The sequence below is a fragment of the Silene latifolia genome, chromosome 9 (genome assembly GCF_048544455.1).
Source record: "Silene latifolia isolate original U9 population chromosome 9, ASM4854445v1, whole genome shotgun sequence".
Lineage (NCBI taxonomy): Eukaryota > Viridiplantae > Streptophyta > Magnoliopsida > Caryophyllales > Caryophyllaceae > Silene > Silene latifolia.
The window spans coordinates 43,599,548-43,618,883 of NC_133534.1; the positions used below are offsets into that span (position 1 = coordinate 43,599,548).

Genomic DNA, 19,336 nt, shown 5'->3' on the forward strand with positions numbered 1-19,336 from the left:
TAATTTTAGATCTTGAGTTGTGTGCTAAGATAAGTTATAAGGGGGAATATATAGTGTTCCCTCAATTAGGGTTTTAAACAAGGGAGATTACAAAATTGCGGAGCAGCGACAACCAGCCGGTCGGCCGGCCCCGGTCCCTCACCCGGTGCCGAGACAATTTGGCTTTGAGGCTCTAATTTTTCAAAATCTTCAAAATAGGTTTCCCAACCGATCCCGACTACCGACCGGGGGCCTTATCTTCTCTTCTTCTCATCTTCTCGGCTAAAGATGTCTCAGTCCACTGGCTGTCGGCTTTCCGGTTTGGGGGCTTTTTCTGGTTCCCTCCTTCTTCCCTTCTCTCTTTCTTTCATGCCTCGTTTGCTTGTCCAAACCTCCTTCATCGGCCATGTACCAACATATTAGTATAAAGACTAATAGAAACGAAAAGAGGATGTAAAATGTAAGCAACGGACACAAAATCTTATCAAGTCATGTCAAAATGCATAGTAAAGGTAAGGATAATCGGCACAAAATAGTCATATATCAGTCGGGCCGAGTCTTGACCCTAAATGTATGAGTTATTATCGGGTCGCGTCGTTCGCGAGTTCATGTTATTTTCGGGCGGGGTTCAATCGGGTTATTTTCTGAGGGTTTCGGTCGATTTTTCGGGCCGGGTCACCATTTGACAGGTCTAGTTGGTTGAGTGATATGTATTTATATGGTCATAATTCTCCCTTCTTTTCTATGCATTTTGATCAATTTTGAGACGGTTTTTATACCTATTACTTACATTTTGTTTCCCTATTATTTCTCGTCCTATGAATTTGTGTCTTGATCATGTTGTAGGATTTGAGACGGAAAAGAAGAATGGGAGCAAAGTAGGTCGTTTTGAAGTTTGCATAGGAAAGAAGAGGAGAAGAAGCTGAAGGCAGTGTCCCTAGGAACACCTCGTTGAGCCAAAGGAAGAGAAAAGGAAGATAACTTCCAGGAGACTCCCAGCCGGGTGGGCCACCGGCAGCCGGCCCAACGGCCATGCATACCTGATGGTGTTTGGGAAATTAATTTTCGAAGAAGAAATACAGGGAGCTTCCAGCCGGGTAGGCCACCGGCAGCCCAGCTGTGCACACTTGAGGACTCCAGAAATTGAAGAAATCCTCCCAAATACTCCCAGCCAGGCAGGCCACCGGCAGCCAGTCCATCGGCTGAGACCCTTTCTCCGCATTTTCAACTCCTTTGTAATATTTGACCTAATCTTCTTGTAACCTATAAATACCCCCTCCCTAATTTCATTTGGACACATTACCTCAGACAAAAACCCTAGTATTAAGCTTATAATATTCATTAGCTAAGACTTTAATCTTTCCACAATTAGTGCTAATTACTCAACAATTCTACTTAGTTCTTCCTTTGTTGAACATTTGGGTTGTAATTTGAAGATTGAAGAGTCTCTTCTTCTATCTATTAATCCAAGTTTGCAACTTTATTTGAATATTGGTATAATTCTCTTCCTAATTTCAATTATTTGTTATTTGTTTACATATACATACTTGCTTAATTAGTTTATCCTTCCAAACATGTTTCCTTCTACTTGTTTTACATCAAAGTTTACATCTTTTGTGTTTTTTCTCATCAATATGTGTGAGTAGTGCCTCACTAAGGTAAATGGGGGAACTTGTGTAGGTTTCATGGTTTGATTATGGTCCTTGACATAAATGTTGAGTCTTTGGATTGGTAGCTTTGTTTTGTGCACACCACATGTTTGATGAAAGGCTTGAATGAGTAGTTTGAGTTCTTTCCATATCTATTTGCATGTTTAAGTGAGAGCTTGAACTTGTGTCAAGTTGGGTGTGTCTATTGCATGTGTGGGAGTGGTTAGGGAAAGATCTCGACCAACCCTAGACTAAGGATCGTCTTATAACGAGAGGTGGAGACCTACCTTCACCTTATCCTTAGACCAACCTTAGTTGTTACCATAATCGACCTTAACCTACACTTGTGAACCCGACTACCTTAGTCTTTTAAATTCTTGAGTTAGATCAATTTACTTGCTTACTTGTTAATTGTTTCTCTTGCTTTAGTTGTAGTTTTTCATTAGTCACCAATCAATAGTTTTTAGCTATAGCTAAACTAGGATAAGTTAGACCGTCATAGAACCATAGATACTGTCCCTTGGGATTCGACCCTTGCAATACAAAATGATCACTCGTTCACTTGCGAGGTATAAATATAACACAATATTGAGATCAACTAAGTCATGAGATATGATTTTCATGAGCGCTATCGACGCTTAACCAAAGAGAATGCTAGAGTTTTCACAAATATTGTGAGATCAATTATTGAAAACCTTGAGGACAATCAATCACGGGAATTATTAAGGATATTACAAGGGACAAAACTCTCCTAACCACTACACACAAAAGGCTTTATCAAAAGATCTAGCCCAAGATGACCTCCACAGTTAAGTGTGCTTGTTGGGGAGTACCCTTAGAATGGATGACCTCTTAGGAAGGTTCCCAGGATGCGCATGAGTGAGGAAATAATTCGCTGGAAAGGATTCATGTTAATCTGTGGGCTAAGTACATATCCTGGTGAGTTACGGTGAGTAATCGCTCCCGGTCCACGTTAGAACAGGGTGTTACATATTTGGAACTTTCTTAATTTTCATTCTTTTCTTTTACCTAATCGTAACTTTTTTTTGGTTCAAACGAGTGCGCTTATAACGCGGGTGAAAATCGAACCTCCAACTTCATGGTTGGAGTAAGAGAGCTATTACCACTTGCGCTAGCTCTTGTTCTCTTCTAATCGGAATTTATTAAGTATTTTACAGACTTGTACAGATAGAGTGAAAAAATTATATTATTACTAAAACACCAACACAAATGACAAAAACAACAACAATAACAACGCTAATAAATGACAAAAATAATAAATCATGTCCTTTTATGTCATTTGACCAAATATCATCTATTTTTTAAGTTAGTTTCAAAATCAGCTACCTTTTCATATCTTAATTTTCAACTACCTTTTTCAGATTTCAGCTATATATTCAACTTTCATCTACCTCTTTTAGGTTGCAGTTACCTTTTCAGCTAATTTTACCAAACAGAGTCTGATGCATCTTCTTTATTTTTGAAATTAAAAATCAGTCGCAATGATTCGCTAGACTTAAGTATAAAATAAGACATCATTATTCTTTTACATAGTTCGAGTTCAAGTCTTACCTTATAATCAACTTTGAGTGCAATCAATTTGGAGTTCATGTTGACTAAGTAGTATATACTAGTTGAGATCCCGTGCTAAAGCCACGACATTTGAGAGCTAAAGCGCGGCATTTGTGAGCTTGGCTTATATAGTAAGAATTTAAGATATTTATATAAATGAGTTGTACTTATAATAAGTTCATTAAGTTGTAATGTACTGATTATAATGTTAGTGATATTTTCAAGAAAATGTATTATTTAAAGGACTTTTAAATTAAATTATTTTTGTACGAACCTTTTTTATTATTAAAAATAATGAAAGCCGACTATTATGGAAAAAACATAATCTAATATAGGGTCACTACTTATAGGGGATATGAGCATTGAGTTAAAAACGAAATGTAAGTAAATCGCATATTAACTTGATAATGGAAACATATATAAAAATAATACGACACATCTAAACGGATGAAATGTAAGTAAATCGCATATATTAACTTTATAACAGAAACAGCATATACAAAAATAATACGACACATCTAAACGGAAACATATATTAACTTTCTTTTATTAGTCAATCAATCGGGCCCACTTTATTTTGTACTCAGTTAAGAATGTAGTGTAGAAGATTGTACCAATTGAGTTGAATAAACTTGTATAGAATAACATGGGTACCACTTTCTTTTGTTAGTCAATCAATAGCAATTATTATAATTTTAGCATGACTCACCACTATGTCAATCAATTGGGCGGAAAAACATTGAGAATTTCTTATTCTTTTATTTTAGTGGGGATGACATTTATTTATAATAATTTTACTAGTTAATTTGATCAAATAATATGAAAATTGTGTAAAAATGAAGTACAAAATCTCCAATCCTCATATATACTAAGAACAATAAGTCTTGCTTGTGACGGGTTATCCGTCACAAGCAAGAGACGGGGCGAATAGTAGTGTTTTAGTGGAAACGGGTTGTGAAGTGATGTGGGGTTGTGTCAGCATTCTGCCTAGGGAAGGAAAAGAGAAATTGGGAGAAATTATAAAATAATGCAACCTTCCCAATGCAAAAAAAACCGTCCACTTTTCAGTTTGAAAACCAACCATCTTCATTATTATTTCCACATTTACTCCTCTTCATTCCATCGTCCCAACTTTCTTTCTCCTCTCTTCATCCTCTCTCTTCATATTCCGATAACATCACCAACAAAAATACCCACAAATAACCCAAAATCATTATCATGCCAACGAAACAAGCAGCAAGAAGGGGGCCAATTAAGAAAACTACTAGAGGTCCAAAGGTGGATGATGCAGGAGAAGGTAATGATATGTTTTTTGATTAATGTTGTTTGTTTTTTCCTACTTAGTGGGGTTTTTTTTTCAGTTATTGGGATGTATCGTCTACTTAGGGTTCATTTATGTTGTTTGTTCATTTTATTGTTGTTAGGTTCAGTGAATGAGGTTCAGGCAGAAGGCAGAGGAAAGAAAGCCGTGGCCGCAAAAGTGCGGGGAAAAGGTAAAGCGGTTGTGGCAGAAGAGGATGTGAACGAGGATGCGAATGGAGATCTTGCATGTCAGAGAAAGGGGACAAAGAAGAGGGTGACGTTCAGCGTTGGTAATAGTAAGGGGAAGGGTAAGGCTGTGGAGGAAGAAGAAGAGATTGAGGAGTCGGGTGAAGAGGACGGTGATGAAGATGAACAGGCGGATGATGATGACGAAGGCAAGTTTATGGTTTATAATTTTGTATTTACATTTTTCAGTAATTTGTTGCCATCCTTACAATATTTTCTTTCGCCATGAAAAGATCGTGTCAATGCCGCTGTCCAAATGGCGGTAATGGTTGGGAAAAGCGCGCTCAAGAAGAAGACGGTGTCAAAGCCAATGGAGGTAACTAAAGGTAAAACCTTTTTCTAGTCATTGAAGTGAATGGTCTATGTCATATTTTATGTGACCATTTTTTGTGTGTATGTTACAAACCATATTGGTTAAGAATGATGACATCTCACATGATTGTATATGGGAGGTTGTCTCATGTTTCTACAGCTGATGTACTTTCACCGTTTGACTTGGTGGGGGCTCCCAGAACCGACTAGCCTACCTCTTGTTCAGCATTGGACTCTTGACCGAATGAAGGAGAGAATGGCCCAGGAAGTTGCTGCATACCCGCATCATCGCGGCTTTGGGATTGGTGTTTGGGAGCTGCCCACATATCCAATATCAAGGCACCAAGTGAAGCGCTTGTACCGTCGCAGAAATGACCAGGACCCTCCGTCCAAATTTATTCAACTCCCACTACCTGAAGGGATTCAGACTGATGAGGAATTGCAGGCCTCTTATGCTGATGTACTCTCTCCTCCTTCGTCTTTTTAAATGTTGATGACTTCAGACAGTTTGTGACCAGATTGGTTATAAATGTTGGCAGCTAACATTCTGGAGGTTTGTAAAGTTGACGTCTGCCAACATTATGTGACCATCTGCATTGGTTCTGTTTACATTATATCATTTCATTTTATGTTTACATTATATCATTTCTTTTGGTATAGGTGCGAGTCCGCAATTGGATGACAACAAGGAGGAACCTTTCAGTGGTCTCCGTTATGCACAAGAGCCTAATGCATGAGTTGGCAGCCCAGGAGGGACTTGCAGACGTGCTTCAGTCAGGGTCTGTGGCAAGTACAGTCGGTGAAGGCGAACAGTCGCAGGGGTCCTTTACGCAAGCGTTGGGTTCACCGGGGTTTGTTGCTGCTTGGAATGCGCTTGGCGAAAAGTTGGACGCACTTGTGAATGTGGATATGGTGGAGGCGCCTTCATTTTCTCTTGGACTTGATGACATTGGTGTTACTAGTCAGAGAACCTGCCCGACTAACACCCGCAGCAGAGGGAGGAAATCAGCTGCCCCGAAGTAGTAGACATGTCATGGTTGGTTGTTGTATATGGGCCTACTGTATGGCCTTATTTTGGATAATTAGTATGGCCCTGATGGATGGCCTTATTTTGGATGTTAGATATGGCTGTAATGTATGGCCTCATTTTGGATGTTGATTATGGCCCTGTTGTATGGCCTTATTTTCGGACATGTACTGTAGGTTGGCTAAATATTTGTGTTTGTATAGCTATGACTTCTCTGTTTGTTATCCAGTTATGTTTCCCCTCCCTTATTTGGGTCTTTAAAGTTGGGCCATTTCGTATAAAAATAGGAACATATGTTACCCAAGCAGAAGGTTTATACTTTCGCCAATTATGTTACCATGTTCTATTTGGTAACATCTGTTCCAACAATAGTGTCTAAACTATCAGAGGTGAATGTCATATCCTTCCAAGCGCTGAATTATTTAAAAACGTCAAGTGTATACATATAATTACGGTGTCATATTGTGCAAAAATAAGGACATCATTTAACGAGTCATAAAGCAGCCTTTAATTCAACATTATTTCTTAGAATAAAAATAACTAACTCAAATGGTTTACAGTTTGACGAATTATGTGACCATGTTATATTTGGTCACATATGTTATAAGAATAGTGTCTATACTTTAAAAGAGTGGCAACCCTAAGCTGTTTATACTTTCAGTAATAATGTTACCAAATCGTTATAGTTACATATAGTCCAAGAATGGCAACATGCCTTTACAAAGTGAAAACCATTGATTTAAGATCTGCTAACAGATTGTACAATAATGGTGACATTAATTCTGTACATCGTTTTCCAAAAAGCAGACCATACTTCCAAACATTACGACATAGTTCAAAATATCAGACCATTTTAGGACCTAACAAATAATACAATAATGGTCACAACAGTAATGTTTTCCACGCCCTATGGCTAAGTGGCACTAGCTTTGATGCGTTGTGGTTTCAAAAGGTCAAAATGTTACCATATCAACGACGTTCACAGGAGACGGGGTATTGGGATGTATGCGTCCCTATCATTGGCAGCAACTTTTTTGGCTTTCTTCTTCTTTCCAACTCCACTTTTTTTCCTTGCGCTCCTACCTTTCATCGTTACACGGATAGGATCAAGAATAGAGCGTTCTTCGGTTGTTTGAGTATTAGTTTCGGCGTCCACAGAAAGCTTCTGCAGTAACACTATTACTTCAGCATTCGCCGCCTCAAAGAACTTCTCCACAATTACCCTTGCCTCCATTACCTTCTGGCTCTTGGTTATAAGATTGTGGACATTGGTGAGAGTTGAACGTCGCCAGTTAATGGCCTCATTTGCAGCGCTTCGGCGCATATCAGAAGGTAGTAAACGTTTCCAGACCTCCGTTTTTGCAAATTTCGTCCACCTCCTGTGGATGCAACTAGCTGGGATCTCCTGCACAGAATGCATGTGCAGGACCCGTATGATGTGGTAACATATGATGCCCATTACTTGGTACTTCCTACAAGTGCAAACACACAAGTTGTTCCCGCAATCATAAGTAACATGATGGGAAGACCCCTCGTTGCCAACCGTGTCGACACTATAAATTAAGGTGGTATCTTCATGGGTGATAAGTGCTGCCCGGGTGCCCATTGCAAGTCCAAACTCCTTCTCAAACACACGGAACAGCTCCATAGTGTATATCTGAGATGCATGTTGTAGAAGGTCTACAAGGGGGAACGCGGATGTAGGGGACGCTCTTATAGAGTTGAATTCTTTCCGCTCCTCCTCTCCTCTCCACCTCCTCATGGTCGTTTCAAATATTCCAAAGAATTCAGTGACTGATGTTGTTTTTGAAGCTTGGAACCCCATAGCATGATTTGTACTCTCGCTCCTTTGGGAAGAAAGGATACCCGCTGATAAATACTGATTATTCAATGCAGTACACCATTTAATTTGTAAACTATACAGTCTATTGAACCATGGGTGCTTCTCAACCCCATACTCTGTCGTCATTCTTTGCCATGTCGCTTCGAATTCCTTTTCATTAAAACAACCATTAAGACATTTGTTGAACAAATTCTGGAATGTCCTATCATGCTTTAAATGACCAAAGTGGGAGATGGCGTTCTGTTGGATATGCCATTGGCATAGCCTATGCCTACTTTCTGGGTATATCTGTATGGAGACAGAAGACAAATGTTAGCATTTAGAAGTTATATGTTTATGTTTGCCAAGTTCAATTGAAGTCAGTACTTAACAGATTCATATGGTGACATTTTAATAATTACCACACAAGTTCATCAGTATAATATGATTATATATCTACGAATAATGTTGCCATTAAATGTGATTACATAAGTGCTTCATATGGTGACATCTTCAACTTAAGTCAAAGAGCTGATTATTAAAATATGTTGTCAATTTTTGGACAATTGTAAACGTTGGTTAAGTGGTCACATATTGAATAATTAACTAGACATAGTCTGTGCCTGCTAAGGACAGAAGACAATGTTAGCGTATAGAGGTCATATGTTTATAGCTATGTATTGTTTCCCATGTGATTACATATGTGCTTCATATAGTGACATCTTTAATTTACCTCAGAAGGTTGATTACTAAAATATGTTGACAAAGATTGGAAAATGGTTGTCATTTGAGTTCCCATTTGACTTAGTAAAATATAGTGACATATGTTATTGATCTAATAACATAAGATCTGCCTAATTTGTTATCATGTTTCGGATTAATGATATGCAAAGTTAAGTGGTCACATAATGGTGGCAAAACTCAACATGCGAAACTTAACACTAAGACATAGAATATACCGCTTCAACTGCATTTGTCATTGCTTTGTCTTGGTCAGTGAAAATGGAGACAGGACGAACATCCTCACCCATTGCTTCATTAAACACATTGAACAACCATTGGAATGATTCTTCTTGCTCGTCGGATAGGAAAGCACACCCAAACATGACATTGGACCAATGGTTGTTTATACCAACAAATGCACCACAAATCAGATTGTACCTGTTAGTGCGATACGTTGTGTCAAAGATGACAACGTCATGGTACAATCGGTAGTCCTCCCTCATCATCGAGTCACACCAGAAAAGGTGATGGAGTCTCCCTTCTTTGTTGAATTGGACTCGGAAGAAAAACCCGGGATCCTCAGCTTGTCTTTTAGTAAGAAGATTAATTAGCGTGGCTGCGTCACCGCCCTCGATCGCTTTAATCTTCAGCCTATGAACAAAGTTTATGTGATCCCTCTTGGTGTGTCCGACGAATACGTCGCCCCCCGCTACAGCGGCTACCACTTTGTATTGAACCGAGGGGGCTACAAAGGCTTCAGTCAAGGCCCTTATAGCCTATGCCTCAGCATCAGTAATTCTCCTCTCCGAGCGGTGGTGCTGTTGCCATTGAGGGGGAGTCAGGGCATGGTTGTGTTCTGTGAAATGTTGCATTACCTCCCACTGCCCGTCCTCGTTCACTTGTGTCCTTAAACCGGCTTTGCATTGGCAACGTGTGACTGCAGAATTCCTCAAAGGATTGCCGTTATCGTCTCGCCTATTACCATTTCCATGTGCTCCGGCACATGAACATACAAAGTATCTCTCGAATACGGGTGTGCCACTTCCGTTAGCTCTACGAGAGGTTGCTTTCCTAATGCTGAAACCAATGGCCTGTGAGTGTTTCCTGAACATCTCATAAATTAATTCCCATTTCTCTGCTTTCATTCCCAATAGGGATTTTGAATAGTCTGTACCTGCATAGGTTTACAGGGTCACATTAGGCAATAAAGTGTAAACATTTATAACATAAATAGCAACATCTGCATTTACATATTTATCCATACTCTAGTTACAGGGTTACATAAGGACGAAAATTAGACACATTTGTTTGTCGTACAAATTTTGATTCCAAGTAAGCTGGCCCAATGTAGTTGACCGGGTGACATTATGTACGAAAATGCACACATTAAACAGATAAATAACAATATGCATTATTGTTGACAGGGTGACATTAGGACTCATAGTAAAGCCATTAACACCGAAAATGTAAACATCCATTGTATTTAAACAACCGTATTCTATTTAAACATCCGTTATATCATACACCTATGCTGCACTGAAAACCTACAAATAATATTAAAATTAATAAAATGACAGGCTGACATTTAGACCAACAGTACATACAAAAGAACGATCAATGTAAACATCCATTATATTACAGTAAAATCAAACATATATCGTACACATCAAAACTATAACCTAATATTACAGTTTATGATGGTAAAACTTAAAAAAAAAAAAAAAAAAAAAAAAACTTTATACTCAATGAGATTTTGCACATCAATATAATGCAATACAAATGTCACAAAACACATCGATATAATTCAATATAAACTTGTTATTTCCTGGATTTTAAAATGTATTATAGTAACATTAATAATAACAATAATTTGCCCTACCTTCCGAGCAGAAAAATGGCGTAAAAAAGGCATACCTCTGCCTGTAGTCGTCGTGTTTTCTGTTGAAGGCTGATCAATTATCCCACCATGATTATTATCTGCACATTCCATTGTTGTTGGAACGATTAGGGCACCATCAACTAACATTTCTGTAAAGGTTTGCTGAAGATCCTCCATTTTTTTGAACTATGAGAATAATAAAGTTGTAAATTTTTATGCCATTTTAGTTGTGAATTATAGAGAGTAAAAGGAAAATGTAGAAAGAAGATCAGAATTATGAGAATGGAAGCAAATTATTGTGCAAAATCATGGTGAAATGGAAGTAGGGTTGTGCATGGGGGGCAAAGAGCTCAGGAGCATTTAATGCAAAAGACACTTATTGCAATTATTGGAATTAAATATGTTATACAAAGTACAATGAGCAATAGAATAAGAATTTGCAGTACACAGTGAAGCGGTCTCTTTTGATGTGCTGTCAGCGCCTTGTTCCATGCAAACGGGTACCACATTGAGTTAAATGGTATGTATTTGACCCGTCTCTTATTTGTGACGGATATCTTCGTCACAAATAAGAATTTGTGTACTAAGAAAATAAAACTCTTAAAAGCTTTCCCTCCAAAAGGCATCAAGCTAAATAAGGAAACAAAAATACTTCTTTCTTTAAATTATTATCATTTTATCAAAATATAATCTTTTACTCAAATAATAATATTTTCTTTAAAATCTAAGTTATAATATTTTAATTAAAATGAGATAAATTCACTATAATTTTATAAACTGTTAATTTCTAAATTTTTGTTAATATGACTTCACATTTTGTATAAAATAAAACGTTAAAGTGATACTATTAGCTTCATCACCAAAAAAAAAAAAAAAAACAATAACATAGTTTGAGAAAAATTATTATTTGTAACATTAGTTTTATGTTAAAGAACAAAATCATTAAACATATTTTATAACTTTACTAAATTCTCTTGATTAGTTCATAGTTCATTTTTTTTTCTCATATCGAAATACAATGAGGTATATGATAAATGTGACAAATTAATGACGTATCAATTTAAAATATTTAAATAATAACTAAAAACAAAACCTATATATATATACCACAAATATGCGGGATCTACACTAGTATGATCAAATAAACTGATAAAATTGCTACAAATACAAAATACCCGAGAACGAATCTAAAAATCTTCTATAAACCTAAATGACATTAACATAGCGCAAAGTACGCGTCTTTTACAATGAAAATAAAGATCTAAAGTAAAACAGGTTATAAAGAACATTATTGTGAAATGATACTCCATACATCAAGATACCGAATGAAAAGGCTTATACTTAGTGACACTAACAGCAATACCCCTAATGGAAGCAATTGCAGCCAATATGGAAACAATCAAGCAAGAATAACTCAGGATTTGTAACCATATCCATGTCGACGAGAAACGACGAATCTTAGATTGCACAATGTACATCTCTATTGGGAAGAAAATAGTAAGTGGCCAGAATGCAAATGCACCAATAAGTCCCACAATATCATTGAAGAATGGTAAAAGCATTGCTATCACTGTCATGATAACCACATAGATTGATCGCCAGATCAACCTGAAGAAATTGATATTGTAGGCGCCAAAAAATGGTATTTTGATTGGATGTTCTTCGGTGATGAATTTGTTTTCTGGACATCTAATTGCGCACTGCGATTCCACAAATTCGAAAAGTGGTTGCACAAAAACCTGCAACATTGGAAAAGAAAATTATAATACCAGAACTGCCTTATTTGACTTTAACATGGAAAAAATATTACTAATACATAATGGTTTGTCTTGTTTGGCTTTATAGTAACAAAATTATCAATCTATATATAATATAAAACGTCAATGCATAGCATTGTACATTTGTGCTCCATGTAGTTGAGCCATAAACTTTTTAGTCTTCGTATAATTGTGCTTTATTTATTTTTATTTTCGAGAGTGTTCAAGTCATTTTATCTCTTCTATTCCCTTTGCATTTATACAGTTATAGATTAATTATCTTTCTTAGTTTTTTACGCCCCATTAGTTTAATTAAATCATCAATCAATTACAATTTTCTCTTTAGGATAAGGTTAGTTTAGGAACAATCTTCTTTGAATAGATAATATGATTTGTTTTCCCAACGATATGCTAACAATGGGAGATAGGAAAAATGATGATCATCGACAACCATATGTCCATCTTATCTTATGCATATATATAAAGTTGAGTTGAGATGGTGTGGCATTGCCACGCGGCAATTATAAACAACTTATGTTAATATTTCATTAATAATTTAATATTTATTAGTTAAGAGTTCACTTGTTATAAGGTAAACTAGATAACTTCTTTCTTATTGAATGTGGTATAACTGATAACTATTATTTTAGTATCAATTTTACTCTTATTTACACCTTTATTTAACTCGATTTTGTGTATTTAAATGTCTAAAAAGCTCACTTTACTAATTAATTAGAAGTTAACAATTTTTATTATATTTGTTGCAAATAATTTTTATATATCAAGAATCGGTACTGCTCCTGTTTATTTAATTTAATATTTGCAGGAATGAGGTTCATGAGAAATAAGAAGATTAGGAAGCGAGGCGAATCAAAGAAATCAAGACGGGTCTAAGACTGTGAGATGACCAAATGAATAAAGGCCTAAATCAAAATAAATGATATATAAATAGCTGAAACCTGAGTGAAGCATAACGTTGACCTCAAGAAATTAATTAACCAAACTTTCAAATGCATAATACTTCGTACCTTAAGACTCGTATAAAGTAAGTATAAATGCGACTGTTCAACTTCTAATCAATACTCACAGAAAAAATTACACAAATTAGGAGATATTCGTTATTGAATTTATAAATATTGTTTGATTAGGGGAGGGCGACATTCCCTACATCAAGAACAAATATTTCATACTACGTAATAAACAAAATAAATGAAGCTAAATTATGACAGTAATAATAATACTACGTACCTGGTAAGCGCCAACAAGGTGGACGGCTATGAAAATGTTAGCAGCTGCAACGAGCCAATACGGTTCATAAAAACCGAACCCGGTCAAAAAATTACCTGGTGCATCATTACCAAAAGCTGCATAACCAACAACTCCACATAACATGTAGAAAAATGTAGTAATGAGAATCCCAATTGATGCTGCTTTCTTCATAACTACATTTTCTGGTGGATTTGGTCTAAGTGTATCCTGTCAATTAATAAGTAGGTAAATAAATTCTAAAGCAACTTAAAACACCTAAAACAAAGAATGTTTAAACTGATAAACGTAACCGAATTACACAGAGAGCTTACTTGCACTTCAATAAGAACCATAGAAAACGCATAAGCAAATGCCATGTTTCCCAAAGCAGTCAAGATGCTCCAAACCTTTTGGGCTCTTGTCACGTCTAATCCAACTTCTACTCCCGTTAGTGATGTTCTTGCATGGCTTCCACCTACAACAATGACAACCTAATTTAATTTAACGTTGGGAAAATAAGGTTCCATTATCGGTCACTCAATATTAGTACAAAAAGTAAGTAATACTATAAAACAAACCTGCAACTTTGGCAATGGAAAGCGAAATTCCAATCAAGGAATAACCGAATGACATAATTGCGGCGATGATAGAAAGTATGGAAAGCTTATGAAAGTTTTGGAGTTGGCTCAAAACTAGTTGCACAGCTCCAAATATTATTATGAATGGATTGTTTTGTGTATGACACCCTGATTCATGCCCCTCTCTATGGAAGCATATTGCTCTTTTAAAGGCCCTGAAATTTTGTGTTTAAGGTAAAGTCAAATCAGTCAAATTAAATATACTCCTAATCGACGCCAATAATGAGAATGTTAATTAAAAAAAATCATCATGGAAATTTTGAAAATCAAATACTTACGCCAAACTTATGGAAGCAGTAATTGTATAACCTATTGACACTCCTATAAAATTTGAATATTGTGCAAGTGCACAAAACTTGAATTTAGTTCCACCTATATGTCCAACATGCAAAATCAAGTTAGAAGTTGAAGCAAACTTAATTAGGCAATTTGTTCACATCTTTCTAAAAAAATATATTTATTTTTTCGTACTAATAATTTATTTACTTATTACATCGGTGAATATTTTTGTGCATTAATTTACGATCTACTTAAATCATATGAAAACTCAAATAAAACTTATAAATAAGGTATGCCAAATATGTCATTTATTTATTAACAATACAACAACAACAACAACAACAACAACAACAACAACAACAACAACAACAACAACAACAACATCAACATCAGAACCTTAATCCCAAAATGATTTGGAATCGGCTGACATGAATCATCCTTTAGAACTGTCGATGGGTTAACACACACCTCAAAATGCGAATAGAAAAAGGAAAATGAAAAACAAAAGGAAGAGCGGAAATGTAATGCAAAGTCAAGGTAAACTTACGGGTTTTAAAATCGAATTCCGGATTTCTTTTATAAAAACTTAAAATTTAAATCGAGAGAAAAGATTAAAACGCTTTTGAAAACCGAAATAGAATTAAGGATCCGGAATACTTTAAAAGTAAACCAAGTAAAATATATAAGAAAGTGGTTGGTAAAATAGTGTAATAAAGGAGAGAAGAACAAATCATAAAGCAACTACCGATAATAGTCACTTGATAAAATTTTCACTAGCTTGATATGCTATGTTGTTAACCCAGCTAAATTAAATCAGAGCACAATAAATAAATAAATAAACAAATAAATAAAAACACTACCATCTCAAGAATTTCAACTAAAGTAAAATTCGATGTATATATATAACTAGTTGTAGGTAGTGAAACCAAAATAATCTAGATAATTAACCTAGCAAATTGATTAAATTGACCAAAACCTAAAAAAAAAAAAAAATTTGCAAAATCATTTATAAATTATAATTAACCATTTCTATTTGACGATTCTCATCCTAAATCAATCGGTTTCACGATAATGTTCAAAAAATCGCAAAAAAATGATAAAAATAAAACCTAAATATTACCAAGAATAGATCTAACGGCTTCTCGATAAGTATAATGTCTTTTCCCAGTTGCAGGATCCCTATAACAATCAGCTTGCAACGTCGAAGCGAACCATGTGACAAATGCGAACACCAGCAGAATAATGGGCCCTGCTATCCAGCCCAATTGGGCTACGGCCCATGCTAGTGATAATACACCCGACCCGATTACTGCTGTTATTATATGTGCACTTGCCGTCAATAGTGTACCTACGTATCATCATCAAATTGCACCATATTGTAATCAGATTCTCTAATTCTTTACAACCAAAAATAAATTAATTATGACGGATTCAAATTAACACGTATGAGTCTTGTATGAGACGATTTTAGTATACAGATCGAGTCTTATATAAGACGATTTTAGATTAACAAACAAACAAACAAATACATTGTAACGTATCAATATAACGATAGGAAAACAGTAATGAAGAATGGATAGATGAAAAAACCTTGTCTTTTGGGATTTCCATCTTCGTCGAAATCGGATAGATTAGCTTCATGTTCGACGGCAAATACTTCAGTCATCTTATAATTTGGGTGTGGGAAACGAGTGTAGGAATTAATGCCTAAAATTGAAGAAATGATAGTAATAGTGATCCAAAAATGTTTAATTAGTCTCTAATATTCTTCCTAAAATTTAGAAAATAAGTTACACTTAATTTTTCTCTAGTTTAATAAGATAAGATGAGAGTGTGGCGACGTGTATGTCTATAAATATGCGAAAATATGTATTTCCAAGGGACTTTAATTACTCGTAATAACTTAAGGGTGCAAAATGGGAATTACCAAAGTTGTTAGAATCAATGTGTTTACATGGAAATTTTATCGATTTCATTTCATGAATATGAATATGAATATTTTTGGCAGGAAATCAATATTGGATCAAATTCAATGAAATTAGTCAGCTTATCAATTTTTGAGAATTTATTGACATATAAACCGTGTGACATATCACATAAGTACGGGCTATTCACTTTACCTATATTATCCAGTTTAGTTCGGATTTAACTAGGTTAACATTATTTTGGAAGATGATACACATACACGAGGTGTATGGTTTTTCCATACACAACCAATTACGTGATGATACGTGGCAAACTAGAGTTAACCTCCATTAGTTAGTTTAAGGCTAGGTTAGTAATTTACCATTTGTAGTTAAACAATTTAACTACATCTAGTTAACTATATTTATGGAATTTTTTTATTTTTTTATTTTATACATTAGATTTATTATTAAATCAAACCTCAAAAAATGTCTTTGATGAGGATTGATCCCATAACCTCTTAGTTTGAATACCCTTACTATTACCACTATGACACATTCATCTTGGTCAATTTTGCATATCTTTTGATATATAACTTTGTTAAGACCTGAGTTAAAACAATATGTATATATAATCATTATTAATTGTACTTCTAACTTATATTTAATGTACCTTCAGTGTTAGATCAATATACAATATTAGGTTAGTTAGATGTACTAGATAAAAATTAAACTAAATATTTTATATACCTATCGTATTTATTATTTGTAATTATAATTTATATAATTAATATGATATTTACATTCATTATAGGTCATATTATTATAACGAAAAATATTTAGTAAATTGAAGTGAATTTTATATTATTATAATATTAAAAATTATCAGGTATTATTACGAAAAATTATTATAACGCTCTAGATGTCATGTGTAAATATATTATTAAATTGTACGTCGAATGTATTTCGCCTTAATTTCCGTCTATAACTCATTAAGTGCATCTTAGATATATAAGGGGTACATATTTAAATTTAGGATCCGGTGAGAACCATACACTACAAAAGTAACGCGGGAAACTAACGGAAATTCTGACGAATTTTCCATACCGTCAGATAATTCGGGAAACTGACGGAATACTGACGGATATTTCGTCAGTAAAAAATACTGACGGATATTCCGTTAGAATCCGTCACAGGTTACTGGCGCGTTGAAAAAAGTAATGGCGTCATCACAGCCTGACGGGTTTATGACGTTATTCGTCAACTATACAATATTACTGACGGAAATCCCGTCAGATGTCCCCTCCCCAGAACCAGGCGCAAAACTCCATTATTGATAGAAAAATCCTGACGGAAAAACCATTAGGAAAGTCAATATTTTTTTGACTTTCCTAACGGAAATTCCGCCAGGAACTTTCAAAACACAGGTTCCTAACGAGTTTTCCGTCAGGAGTTTCCTTTGCAAGAATTGGCCAAAAGCCAATAATTGAGAGAAAACTTTATTTTTAAAATAACGACATATTTGGATTCGACGTACAATTTAATGTCTAGATAATATATTTCTTGGTAAAAAATTATAAGTTAGACAGAAATTGAAGCGAAATACATTTGACTAATTTTCATGCACCTAATAAATATTTTCATGTATGTAACACTTTTCATGAACCTAGTACTCGTTTTCATGCATCTACAGCCTGTTTTAGTATGTCATTGTATTTTTGTACACTAAGTATATATATTTTTAATATAATAAATAAATTAAGTTTAATTATATCCAATATTATACTTGAATGAACTAAATTAATGATAATGAAATGGGTTATGAAAACTATACAGAGATAAATAAAATAAAAATTCCCGACATATACAATATTTCACAATACATTAGATTTGTACTTTAGTTAGTGAATAATAATGATCGCTCTTAAATAATATATTAGTATAATATTTCATATTTATTTAAATATATAACTCTAATAAATTTATATAATAAACTAATATAAAAGTTGATTTGATAAAATTAAGTAAGGGAAAGATTTAACAAATATTTGATATATTTATTGAAATTAGAGTTGTTCATGGACGGGACAGACCCGTCCCACCCGACCCGCTAACAAAGAGGGTTTGGACAACATATTTTCCATATGCCCGGCTCACGTCCGACCTGAGTCCACATTTGACTACCTTTAATTTAAATATATAAGTCTGATAAAATTGTGTAAGTAGCAAAAGTGACTCTATTAATAATTAAAACGGAAAATTCACGTGGTACCCTTAAACTTTATCATTTTGCACGTGGTATCCAACTTTTTAAGTTTGTGTACATGATACCCTCCATGTTTGATTTTCATGCACAACATGTCCTTTTTGTCGCTGTAAAAAAACTCAATTGCGCATAATTCATAGACCGAAATTCAGAATCGGCCAATTTTTTTCCTGAAATGATTTTCTCGTCATAATCTACGATTTGAGAAAAACAAAAATGTCGACTGACATTTTATAGGGTTTTTCTTAACGAAAATATCAAACCAACAATATCTTTGATCTTAAATTTCCGAATGACCATTTTTGTTTTATCATTTTATAGATCTCAAAGAGTTAATCAATTTGAAAAAAAAAAATTAGTCTATTCCGATTTCTGGTTTATGATTTATGCTCAATTAAAAATTTTAACAACGATAGAAAGGGCACATGGTACTTGAAAATCAAATCTCAAGGATATTTTGTGCACAACTTAAAAAGTTGGATACCACGTACAAAATGACAAAGTTCGAGGGTACCACGTGAATTTTCCGTAATTAAAATAACTGTAGCAACATTTGATGTAATAAATATGATAGTATTCACCAATTTGAGTGGTAAAAATGACAATAATAGCAGACATAGTAGTGAAAGTTATAGTAGCAAGAATGATAATAGTGAAATTAACAGTATTAAATGCGAGAGTAGTGAAAATAAATAAATAAATATAGCGGGAGTAGTGAAAATAACAGTAGTGA

At 34.7% G+C, this 19,336-nt stretch overlaps 2 protein-coding genes across 2 annotated transcripts; both read right to left on the reverse strand.

Annotated features, from left to right (window-relative positions):
- Nucleotides 1-7,066: 7,066 nt before the first annotated feature.
- LOC141600946 (protein FAR1-RELATED SEQUENCE 5-like) lies at nucleotides 7,067-9,135 on the reverse strand. The gene is made up of 2 exons (XM_074421203.1): nucleotides 8,869-9,135; nucleotides 7,067-8,218 (listed from the first exon to the last, which is right to left on the reverse strand). Exons 1-2 carry the CDS (start codon nucleotides 9,133-9,135, stop codon nucleotides 7,067-7,069), a joined length of 1,419 nt encoding a protein of 472 aa, XP_074277304.1.
- A 2,551-nt stretch (nucleotides 9,136-11,686) lies between these two features.
- On the reverse strand, nucleotides 11,687-16,292 carry LOC141599662 (amino acid permease 6-like). The gene is made up of 7 exons (XM_074419748.1): nucleotides 16,024-16,292; nucleotides 15,554-15,781; nucleotides 14,433-14,526; nucleotides 14,095-14,309; nucleotides 13,849-13,991; nucleotides 13,517-13,744; nucleotides 11,687-12,250 (listed from the first exon to the last, which is right to left on the reverse strand). Exons 1-7 carry the CDS (start codon nucleotides 16,097-16,099, stop codon nucleotides 11,825-11,827), a joined length of 1,410 nt encoding a protein of 469 aa, XP_074275849.1. The 5' UTR covers nucleotides 16,100-16,292; the 3' UTR covers nucleotides 11,687-11,824.
- Nucleotides 16,293-19,336: the final 3,044 nt, after the last annotated feature.

Coding starts and splice junctions, on each gene's coding strand:
- LOC141600946 (XM_074421203.1), bottom strand. CDS start 9,135: ATGAGGGAGGACTACCGATTGTACCATGACGTTGTCATCTTTGACACA. Junction 8,219..8,868: donor TGACAAATGCAGTTGAAGCG/GTATATTCTATG, acceptor GTCTCCATACAG/ATATACCCAGAAAGTAGGCA.
- LOC141599662 (XM_074419748.1), bottom strand. CDS start 16,099: ATGACTGAAGTATTTGCCGTCGAACATGAAGCTAATCTATCCGATTTC. Junction 15,782..16,023: donor TGGAAATCCCAAAAGACAAG/GTTTTTTCATCT, acceptor GATGATACGTAG/GTACACTATTGACGGCAAGT. Junction 12,251..13,516: donor ACCTTGTTGGCGCTTACCAG/GTACGTAGTATT, acceptor CCAATGTTGCAG/GTTTTTGTGCAACCACTTTT.